The sequence below is a fragment of the Gobius niger genome (assembly GCF_951799975.1).
Source record: "Gobius niger genome assembly, chromosome: 24".
Lineage (NCBI taxonomy): Eukaryota > Metazoa > Chordata > Actinopteri > Gobiiformes > Gobiidae > Gobius > Gobius niger.
This window is the reverse complement of record NC_136875.1, coordinates 16,227,252-16,238,926: the sequence shown is the minus strand read 5'-3', so window position 1 is coordinate 16,238,926 and position 11,675 is coordinate 16,227,252. Positions and strand designations below refer to the sequence as shown.

The 11,675-nt window shown below is 40.6% G+C and overlaps 1 protein-coding gene across 1 annotated transcript in view; it reads left to right on the top strand.

Annotated features, from left to right (window-relative positions):
* The window catches only part of arap3 (ArfGAP with RhoGAP domain, ankyrin repeat and PH domain 3), a 77,643-nt gene that overhangs the window by 63,187 nt on the left and 2,781 nt on the right, over positions 1 to 11,675 (top strand). The window contains exons 24-33 of the mRNA XM_079582550.1: positions 2,163 to 2,310; positions 2,379 to 2,447; positions 2,687 to 2,761; positions 3,747 to 3,864; positions 8,295 to 8,423; positions 8,575 to 8,711; positions 8,780 to 8,862; positions 8,927 to 8,962; positions 10,261 to 10,324; positions 10,391 to 10,528. Of these exons, the coding sequence (XP_079438676.1) occupies positions 2,163 to 2,310; positions 2,379 to 2,447; positions 2,687 to 2,761; positions 3,747 to 3,864; positions 8,295 to 8,423; positions 8,575 to 8,711; positions 8,780 to 8,862; positions 8,927 to 8,962; positions 10,261 to 10,324; positions 10,391 to 10,528 (997 nt within the window). The remainder of the gene's footprint in view (positions 1 to 2,162; positions 2,311 to 2,378; positions 2,448 to 2,686; positions 2,762 to 3,746; positions 3,865 to 8,294; positions 8,424 to 8,574; positions 8,712 to 8,779; positions 8,863 to 8,926; positions 8,963 to 10,260; positions 10,325 to 10,390; positions 10,529 to 11,675) is intronic.

The window sequence follows — 11,675 nt, the reverse complement described above, 5'->3', positions numbered from 1 at the left end:
CAAAACAGCGATAAAAAAGAAAAAAAGAGGATGAGGATGTAAACACAACAAAAAAGCGATAAAAAGTGACCAAAAACAGCGACAAAAATGACAAAAATCCAGCAAAAAAGTGACAAAAATCCAGCAAAAAAAAGACACAAATCCTGCAAAAAAATGACAAAAATCCAGCAAAAAAGTGACAAAAATCCAGCAAAAAAAGACACAAATCCAGCAAAAAAGTGACAAAAATCCAGCAAAAAAAGACACAAATCCAGCAAAAAAGTGACAAAAATCCAGCAAAAAAAAGACACAAATCCAGCAAAAAAAGATAAAAATCCAGCAAAAAAAAGACAAAAATTCAGCAAAAAAAGACAAAAATCCAGCAAAAAAAGACAAAAATCCATCAAAAAAAGACAAAAATCCAGCAAAAAAGTGACAAAAATCCAGCAAAAAAGTGACAAAAATCCAGCAAAAAAAGACAAAAATCCATCAAAAAAAGACAAAAATCCATCAAAAAAAGACAAAAATCCATCAAAAAAAAGACAAAAATCCATCAAAAAAGTGACAAAAATCCAGCAAAAAAGTGACAAAAATCCAGCAAAAAAAGACAAAAATCCATCAAAAAAAGACAAAAATCCAGCAAAAAAAGACAAAAATCCATCAAAAAAAGACAAAAATCCAGCAAAAAAGTGACAAAAATCCAGCAAAAAAGTGACAAAAATCCAGCAAAAAAAGACAAAAATCCATCAAAAAAAGACTAAAATCCATCAAAAAAGTGACAAAAATCCAGCAAAAAAAAGACAAAAATCCATCAAAAAAGTGACAAAAATCCAGCAAAAAAAGACAAAAATCCAGCAAAAAAGTGACAAAAATCCAGCAAAAAAGTGACAAAAATCCAGCAAAAAAGTGACAAAAATCCATCAAAAAAGTGACAAAAATCCAGCAAAAAAAGACAAAAATCCAGCAAAAAAATGACAAAAATCCAGCAAAAAAGGTATAAAAAATGGCAAAAACACATAAGGGAAATAAAAAGTGACGACAATGGCAAAGAGGAGAGAATGCACTTGGTTTTGGCGGGTGGTAAGAGGTTAACCTGTTCCTCCTCAGAGTTCAAAAGTGCAGACCTGGTTTTCCCTCTTTTTTTTCGCTTGTTTTTCATCTGTTTTATCCTCTTAACTCCCGCCTGAACAGTTTTTCTCCTGTTCTCCAAATTCTCCAAATCTAAAAGCTTCTTCAAAACAGCGATAAAAAAGAAAAAAAGAGGATGAGGATGTAAACACAACAAAAAAGCGATAAAAAGTGACCAAAAACAGCGACAAAAATGACAAAAATCCAGCAAAAAAGTGACAAAAATCCAGCAAAAAAAAGACACAAATCCTGCAAAAAAATGACAAAAATCCAGCAAAAAAGTGACAAAAATCCAGCAAAAAAAGACACAAATCCAGCAAAAAAGTGACAAAAATCCAGCAAAAAAAAGACACAAATCCAGCAAAAAAAGATAAAAATCCAGCAAAAAAAAGACAAAAATTCAGCAAAAAAATGACAAAAATCCAGCAAAAAAGTGACAAAAATCCAGCAAAAAAAGACAAAAATCCAGCAAAAAAAGACAAAAATCCATCAAAAAAAGACAAAAATCCAGCAAAAAAGTGACAAAAATCCAGCAAAAAAGTGACAAAAATCCAGCAAAAAAAGACAAAAATCCATCAAAAAAAGACAAAAATCCAGCAAAAAAGTGACAAAAATCCAGCAAAAAAGTGACAAAAATCCATCAAAAAAGTGACAAAAATCCATCAAAAAAGTGACAAAAATCCAGCAAAAAAAGACAAAAATCCAGCAAAAAAAAGACAAAAATCCTGCAAAAAAAGACAAAAATCCAGCAAAAAAGGTATAAAAAATGGCAAAAACACATAAGGGAAATAAAAAGTGACGACAATGGCAAAGAGGAGAGAATGCACTTGGTTTTGGCGGGTGGTAAGAGGTTAACCTGTTCCTCCTCAGAGTTCAGAAGTGCAGACCTGTTTTTTCCTGTTTTTTCCTTTTTTTTCCTGTTTTTTCCTGTTTTTTCCTGTTTTTTCCTGGTTCTTCCTGGTTTTCATCTGATTGAACCTGTTCCTCCTCAGAGTCCAGAAGTGCAGACCTGGTTTTTCCTGGTTTTTCATCTGATTGAACCTGTTCCTCCTCAGAGTCCAGAAGTGTGCAGACCTGAACCACATGTGCACGAAGAACCTGTCCCTGCTCTTCGCTCCCAGTTTGTTCCAGACGGACGGGAAAGGAGAGCACGAGGTGAAGATCACGGAGGACCTGATCGACAACTACCTGCACGTGTTCGACGTACGTGAGGAGCCCGAGGAGCACGCGGAGGAACGTTCAGACTCACTCAGGCTTTTGCTCTTCTCCAGATCGACGAGGAGCATCAGACTCAGATGGAGCTGGAGATCAGCCTCATCACCAGCTGGAAGGACACGCAGGTGAGGCCTCAGGGTTCTGGAGGTTCATCTCAGACCTCAGACTCTGATGTTTGTTGTGTTAGGCCTCGAGGCTCTGGAGGTTCATCTCAGACCTCAGACACTGATGTTTGTTGTGTTAGGCCTCGAGGCTCTGGAGGTTCATCTCAGACCTCAGACTCTGATGTTTGTTGTGTTAGGCCTCGAGGCTCTGGAGGTTCATCTCAGACCTCAGACACTGATGTTTGTTGTGTTTCCTGCAGCTTTCTCAGGCCGGAGACCTCATCATCGAAGTCTATTTGGAGATGAAGATCCCGGACTGCTGCGTCACGCTCAAGGTACTGATACTAATACTTTTACTACAACTACTACGACTACTGTTACTGCCCAGATTCCACCTCCTCCTCCTGTTCGCTCAGCTCAGTTTAGCCCAATAACATAAAACACTTATAATAAACATGAGTCATACTGGAAGATCATCAATAAATCCACCAGGAAACCCCCGCCGGCCCTTTAACCTCTGAACTCCCGCCTGAACTGAGAGGAGCTTTTTCCTCACGTCAGCAGATCATTTTTTGTTGGGTATGCAACTCATTTTTGTAACTTTTTCGTCATTTTTTGTCATTTTTTTGTCACATTTTTGTAATTTTTTCATAAATTTTTTATCACATTTTTGTCACATTTTTATGTCCATTTTTTGTCATTTTTTTATCCAATTTTTATCATTTTTTGTTACATTTTGGTCATTTTTTGGTCAAATTTTTCTCACATTTTTGTCATATTTTTGCATTTTGTTTTCTCACATTTTTGTCACATTTTTGTCACATTTTTGTCACATTTTTCTGTCATTTTTTGTAATTTTTTTGTCAATTTTTTTTCATTTTTTGTCAGATTTTTTCATTTTTTTGTCACATTTTTTGTCACATTTTTGTCACATTTTTAAGTCATTTTTTGTAATTTTATTCACATTTTGTCAAATTTTTGTCACTTTTCCATCATTGTTTTCGTCTCAGTTTTGTCGCTTTTTTCTCACCTTTTTTCCAGAAGCTTTTGGATTGGGGTAAAGCCAAACTGTAGAAAAAGTGCTCGGTTCAGGTGGGACTTCAGGGGTTAATGTAAAGTATCTTGGTGTGAGTTGAGGCCTTAGACACAAGGGGGCGCCGTCTGCCTGATCAGAGCCACACTCGCACTTTACTCCCCACAGAAAGTCCGGTCTGAGAGTGGGATCGTTTTGGATTCACAGTAAAAGAAACTCTTCGTAAATAAGTTACTGAAATGAACAGTTTTGATTTGTCCTGTCCTGTCTGTGTCTCGTCCAATCAGGTGTCTCCGACCATGTGTGCGGAGGAGATGACCAATCAGGTGCTGTATCTGAGGAACGTCCCGCCCTCGGACCGAGACGTGTGGATGACGTTCGAGGCCATCGAGGACGGGCAGCTCGGTGAATATATATGTGCTCTAGAGCGCCCCCTACACCCTAAAGAGAGCCTGTGTGTGCTCTAGAGCGCCCCCTACACCCTAAAGAGAGTCCCCTACATCCTAAAGAGAGTCCCCTACACCCTAAAGAGAGCCTGTGTGTGCTCTAGAGCGCCCCCTACTCCCTAAAGAGCGTCCCCTACATCCTAAAGAGAGCCTGTGTGTGCTCTAGAGCGCCCCCTACACCCTAAAGAGAGCCCCCTACACCCTAAAGAGAGTCCCCTACATCCTAAAGAGAGCCTCTGTGTGCTCTAGAGCAGTGCTTCTCAACCTGGGGGTCACGAGACAAATTTGGGGGGTCGCCAGAGCATATAGATAAAATATGTATTTTAATATTATTATGCGTCATTTTTTTGTCTTTTTTTTGTCCTTTTTTTGTCATTTTTGGTCATTTTTTGTCACATTTTTTTCATTTTTTGGTCAAATTTTTATCACATTTTTGTCATTTTTTTTCCTTTTTTTGTCATTTTTTGTCACATTTTTTTCATTTTTTTTTTTCATTTTTTTATCACATTTTTGTCAATTTCTTGTGACATTTTCTTCACTTTTTCACCAATGTTTTCTCACATTTCCATCATTGTTTTAGTCTCAGTTTTGTCGCTATTTTCACAGCTTTTTTTCCCAGAAGCTTTTGGATTGGGCTAAAGCCTAACTGGAGAAAAAGTGCTCGGTTGAGGTGGGAGTTAAGGGGTTAAACCTGCTACAAAAGCCTAGTTTTAGTAGAATAAAATCAGTTATTGTAGCAAAATAGAGCAAAATGGAAACCACAGCACCACCTGTGCCTGTGACTTTAGCTCATTCATTTCTTTAAGTCAAAGAAAATGCCAGATTATATCATTTTGAAAGTGTCAGTTCAGCATAAACTCTTTTATTAGTCATAGATGTCAACGATTTATGCAAAAAAAAGTTAGAAAACTGGGAAAGTTGATGCTACGACGCTGTGATTTATAAACACCAAGACTCCAGAACAGTGTTTCCTTAACTTTGCGAAAGGAGGGAAACAGCGCCCCCAATTTGACACTGGTGGACAAAAAGTGAACTGCATCTATATTTGCCATTGAGAATGAACGGGACAGAGAGTTATTAACCAAGGCTTGTCTCTGTGCTCTAGAGCGCCCCCTACACCCTAAAGAGAGACTCTGTGTGCTCTAGAGCGCCCCCTACTCCCTAAAGAGAGCCTCTGTGTGCTCTAGAGCGCCCCCTACACCCTAAAGAGAGTCTCTGTGTGTGCTCTAGAGCGCCCCCTACTCCCTAAAGAGTGTCTCTCTGTGCTCTAGAGCGCCCCCTACACCCTAAAGAGAGTCTCTGTGTGCTCTAGAGCGCCCCCTACACCCTAAAGAGAGTCTCTGTGTGCTCTAGAGCGCCCCCTACACCCTAAAGAGAGTCTCTGTGTGCTCTAGAGCGCCCCCTACACCCTAAAGAGAGTCTCTGTGTGCTCTAGAGCGCCCCCTACTCCCTAAAGAGAGTCTCTGTGTGCTCTAGAGCGCCCCCTACACCCTAAAGAGAGTCTGTGTGTGCTCTAGAGCGCCCCCTACACCCTAAAGAGAGTCTGTGTGTGCTCTAGAGCGCCCCCTACACCCTAAAGAGAGCCTGTGTGTGCTCTAGAGCGCCCCCTACACCCTAAAGAGAGTCTGTGTGTGCTCTAGAGCGCCCCCTACACCCTAAAGAGAGCCTGTGTGTGCTCTAGAGCGCCCCCTACACCCTAAAGAGAGCCTGTGTGTGCTCTAGAGCGCCCCCTACACCCTAAAGAGAGTCTCTGTGTGCTCTAGAGCGCCCCCTACACCCTAAACAGAGTCTGTGTGTGCTCTAGAGCGCCCCCTACACCCTAAAGAGAGTCTCTGTGTGCTCTAGAGCGCCCCCTACTCCCTAAAGAGAGCCTCTGTGTGCTCTAGAGCGCCCCCTACTCCCTAAAGAGAGTCTGTGTGTGCTCTAGAGCGCCCCCTACACCCTAAAGAGAGTCTCTGTGTGCTCTAGAGCGCCCCCTACACCCTAAAGAGAGTCTGTGTGTGCTCTAGAGCGCCCCCTACTCCCTAAAGAGAGCCTGTGTGTGCTCTAGAGCGCCCCCTACTCCCTAAAGAGAGTCTGTGTGTGCTCTAGAGCGCCCCCTACACCCTAAAGAGAGTCTGTGTGTGCTCTAGAGCGCCCCCTACTCCCTAAAGAGAGTCTCTGTGTGCTCTAGAGCGCCCCCTACACCCTAAAGAGAGTCTCTGTGTGCTCTAGAGCGCCCCCTACTCCCTAAAGAGAGTCTCTGTGTGCTCTAGAGCGCCCCCTACACCCTAAAGAGAGTCTGTGTGTGCTCTAGAGCGCCCCCTACTCCCTAAAGAGAGCCTCTGTGTGCTCTAGAGCGCCCCCTACACCCTAAAGATAGTCTGTGTGTGCTCTAGAGCGCACCCTACTCCCTAAAGAGAGCCTCTGTGTGCTCTAGAGCGCCCCCTACACCCTAAAGAGAGTCTCTGTGTGCTCTAGAGCGCCCCCTACACCCTAAAGAGAGTCTGTGTGTGCTCTAGAGCGCCCCCTACACCCTAAAGAGAGTCTGTGTGTGCTCTAGAGCGCACCCTACTCCCTAAAGAGAGCCTCTGTGTGCTCTAGAGCGCCCCCTACTCCCTAAAGAGAGTCTCTGTGTGCTCTAGAGCGCCCCCTACACCCTAAAGATAGTCTCTGTGTGCTCTAGAGCGCCCCCTACTCCCTAAAGAGAGCCTCTGTGTGCTCTAGAGCGCCCCCTACACCCTAAAGAGAGCCTCTGTGTGCTCTAGAGCGCACCCTACTCCCTAAAGAGAGTCTCTGTGTGTGCTCTAGAGCGCCCCCTACACCCTAAAGAGAGTCTCTCTGTGCTCTAGAGCGCCCCCTACACTCTAAAGAGAGTCTGTGTGTGCTCTAGAGCGCCCCCTACTCCCTAAAGAGAGCCTCTGTGTGCTCTAGAGCGCCCCCTACACCCTAAAGAGAGCCTCTGTGTGCTCTAGAGCGCCCCCTACACCCTAAAGAGAGTCTCTGTGTGTGCTCTAGAGCGCCCCCTACTCCCTAAAGAGAGTCTGTGTGTGCTCTAGAGCGCCCCCTACTCCCTAAAGAGAGTCTCTGTGTGCTCTAGAGCGCACCCTACTCCCTAAAGAGAGTCTCTGTGTGCTCTAGAGCGCCCCCTACTCCCTAAAGAGAGTCTCTGTGTGCTCTAGAGCGCACCCTACTCCCTAAAGAGAGTCTCTGTGTGCTCTAGAGCGCCCCCTACTCCCTAAAGAGAGCCTCTGTGTGCTCTAGAGCGCCCCCTACACCCTAAAGAGAGTCTCTGTGTGCTCTAGAGCGCCCCCTACACTCTAAAGAGAGCCTCTGTGTGCTCTAGAGCGCACCCTACTCCCTAAAGAGAGTCTCTGTGTGTGCTCTAGAGCGCCCCCTACTCCCTAAAGAGAGTCTGTGTGTGCTCTAGAGCGCCCCCTACACCCTAAAGAGAGCCTGTGTGTGCTCTAGAGCGCCCCCTACACCCTAAAGAGAGCCTGTGTGTGCTCTAGAGCGCCCCCTACACCCTAAAGAGAGTCTCTGTGTGCTCTAGAGCGCCCCCTACACCCTAAAGATAGTCTGTGTGTGCTCTAGAGCGCCCCCTACACCCTAAAGAGAGACTCTCTGTGCTCTAGAGCGCCCCCTACACCCTAAAGAGCGCCTGTGACTCATGTATATTAATATAACTGTGTTAAGGTGTGTCTCTGTGCTCTAGAGCGCCCCCTACACCCTAAAGAGCGCCTGTGACTCATGTATATTAATATAACTGTGTTAAGGTGTGTCTCTGTGTGCTCTAGAGCGCCCCCTACACCCTAAAGAGCGCCTCTGTGTGCTCTAGAGTGCCCCCTACACCCTAAAGAGAGCCTGTGACTCATGTATATTAATATAACTGTGTTAAGGCGTGTCTCTGTGTGCTCTAGAGCGCCCCCTACACCCAAAAGAGAGCCTCTGTGTGCTCTAGAGCGCCCCCTACACCCTAAAGAGAGTCTCTGTGTGCTCTAGAGCGCCCCCTACACCCTAAAGAGCGCCTGTGACTCATGTATATTAATATAACTGTGTTAAGGTGTGTCTCTGTGCTCTAGAGCGCCCCCTACACCCTAAAGAGCGCCTGTGACTCATGTATATTAATATAACTGTGTTAAGGTGTGTCTCTGTGTGCTCTAGAGCGCCCCCTACACCCTAAAGAGAGTCTGTGTGTGCTCTAGAGCGCCCCCTACACCCTAAAGAGAGCCTGTGACTCATGTATATTAATATAACTGTGTTAAGGCGTGACTCTGTGTGCTCTAGAGCGCCCCCTACACCCTAAAGAGCGCCTCTGTGTGCTCTAGAGCGCCCCCTACACCCTAAAGAGAGCCTGTGACTCATGTATATTAATATAACTGTGTTAAGGCGTGTCTCTGTGTGCTCTAGAGCGCCCCCTACACCCTAAAGAGCGGGTCCTGGAGCAGGCGCTGCAGTGGTGCAACATGGCCGACCCGAGCTCCGCCTTCCTCATCGTCAAGAGGGTTCACAAAGAGGACGCCATCAACATCTTCACCTGTGAGTGACACCTGTGACCAGACCTTAGACCCGGGTCAGTCCTGGGTCAGACCTGGGTCAGACCCGGGTCAGACCTGGGTCAGTCCTGGGTCAGTCCCTGTATATATCATGTTATATATAATGTTTTATATACTGCTGTGATGTTTCGTAGCGTATAAGAGCGAGGTGATGAAGGTGGGGCTGCTCCGCTGCAGAGAGGAACCTCCGAAGCTCCTTCAGGGAAACAAGTTCCAGGAGAGAACCTTCCAGATCCAGGGCTCCAAACTGCGCCTGCTCAAGGACAAGAAGGTCCAGATCAGACTGAACCCAGGCTGGACCAGGATCAGGACTGAAGCTAACGCTCTGTTCTCCTGCAGAGCATCAAGCCAGAGAAGGAGTGGAGCCTGAAGTCCATGAAGATCTACATCGGCGTCAGGAGGAAGCTGAAGGCTCCGTCCAGGTGCAGCTCAGAGCCTGTGAATGTGTGTGTGAGTGTGTTTATCTGATGGTTTCTTCTTCTGCAGGTGGGGCTTCACCGTGATGTCCCGCAAACACCAGCTGTGAGTATCTGCTCCGCCTCCGAGGGCTGTGCAATTCATCGAAATTCGATTACAATGTCGATTACAACAGTAAACGATTACAAAATTAGCATAATCGCCAAAAATCGATTATAATTTTTTAATTTGAATTTGTATTTTATTTTTTCAATTTTTTTTTTTTAATTTTTGTCATTTTTTGCTGGATTTTTGTCTTTTTTTTTAATGGATTTTTGTCACTTTTTTGATGGATTTTTGTCTTTTTTTGATGGATTTTTGTCTTTTTTTAATGGATTTTTGTCATTTTTTTGATGGATTTTTGTCATTTTTTCTGCTGGATTTTTGTCACTTTTTTGCTGGATTTTTGTCTTTTTTTCATGGATTTTTGTCACTTTTTGCTGGATTTTTGTCTTTTTTTATGGAGTTTTGTCTTTTTTTGCTGGATTTTTGTCTTTTTTTCATGGATTTTTGTCTTTTTTTTTTATGGATTTTTGTCACTTTTCTGCTGGATTTTTATCATTTTTTTAATGGATTTTTGTCTTTTTTTTAATGGATTTTTGTCATTTTTTTAATGGATTTTTGTCTTTTTTTAATGGATTTTTGTCACTTTTTTGATGGATTTTTGTCACTTTTCTGCTGGATTTTTATCATTTTTTTTAATGGATTTTTGTCTTTTTTTTGATGGATTTTTGTCTTTTTTTTTTGATGGATTTTTGTCACTTTTCTGCTGGATTTTTATCATTTTTTTAATGGATTTTTATCATTTTTTTGATGGATTTTTGTCTTTTTTTTGATGGATATTTGTCATTTTTTTGATGGATTTTTGTCATTTTTTTAATGGATTTTTGTCTTTTTTTAATGGATTTTTGTCACTTTTTTGATGGATTTTTGTCACTTTTCTGCTGGATTTTTATCATTTTTTTAATGGATTTTTGTCTTTTTTTAATGGATTTTTGTCTTTTTTTTTATGGATATTTGTCATTTTTTTGATGGATATTTGTCTTTTTTTTATGGATATTTGTCATTTTTTTAATGGATTTTTGTCATTTTTTTAATGGATTTTTATCATTTTTTTAATGGATTTTTGTCTTTTTTTAATGGATTTTTGTCTTTTTTTTGATGGATTTTTGTCTTTTTTTTGATGGATTTTTGTCACTTTTTTAATGGATTTTTTTTAAGGCAACAAATAATCGTTTGAATAATCGTGATTTCAATTATGACAAAAATAATCGTGATTATTATTTTTTCAATAATCGAGCAGCCCGAGCGCCACCTTCTCCTCCTGTTTCTGGTCAGCGCCGCTCATGAACGTGTGTGTGCAGGTTCCTCTGCTGCGGCGCGGAGGCGGAGCTCTGGGACTGGATCACCTGCGTCCTCAAAGCTCAGGTGAGGTCCATAAACGTGACTCCCTGTGGACGATGTGACTCTGAGCTGCTGGATCTTCTCCTCCAGAACGCGGAGACGGCGCCCGCCATCCTGCGCAGACACTCGTCCTCAGACATCTCCAAGCAGAAGTTCGGGACGATGCCTTTGGTTCCCATCAGAGGGGACGAGAGCAACAGCAGCATGCTCTCGGCCAATCAGACGCTGGTATGAGCCCCATGAACATTAGTAACAATAATAATAATAACAATAATAATACTACTACTACTACTACTACTACTACTACTACTACTACTACTACTACTACTAAAAATAAAACTAATACTAATACTAAAAATAAAAATAATACTAATACTAATACTAATACTAATGCTAATGCTAAAAATAAAGCTAATGCTAATACTAATACTAATACTAAAAATAAAAATAATACTAATGCTAATGCTAATGCTAAAAATAAAGCTAATGCTAATGCTAATGCTAATACTAATACTAAAACTAATACTAATACTAAACATAAAAATAATACTAATGCTAATGCTAATACTAAAAATAAAGCTAATGCTAAAAATAAAACTAATACTAAAACTAATACTAATACTAATACTAAAAATAAAAATAATGCTAATGCTAATGCTAATGCTAAAAATAAAGCTAATGCTAATGCTAATACTAATACTAAAAATAATACTAATACTAAAAATAATAGTAATACTAATACTAAAAATAAAAATAATACTAATACTAAAAATAATAGTAATACTAATACTAAAAATAAAAATAATACTAATACTAAAAATAATACTAATACTAAAAATAATAGTAATACTAATACTAAAAATAAAAATAATGCTAATGCTAATGCTAATGCTAAAAATAAAGCTAATGCTAATACTAATACTAAAAATAAAGCTAATGCTAATGCTAATACTAAAACTAATACTAATACTAAAAATAAAACTAATACTAATACTAATACTAAAAATAATACTAATACTAATACTAATACTAAAAATAAAACTAATACTAATACTAATACTAATGCTAATGCTAATACTAAAAATAAAAATAAAACTAATACTAATACTAATGCTAATGCTAATACTAAAAATAAAACTAATACTAATACTAATACTAATACTAATACTAAAACTAATACTAATACTAAAAATAAAACTAATACTAATACTAATACTAATACTAATACTAAAAATAAAACTAATACTAATACTAATACTAATACTAAAAATAATACTAATACTAATACTAATACTAAAAATAAAACTAATACTAATACTAATACTAATACTAAAAATAAAACTAATACTAATACTAATACTAAAAATAAAAATAA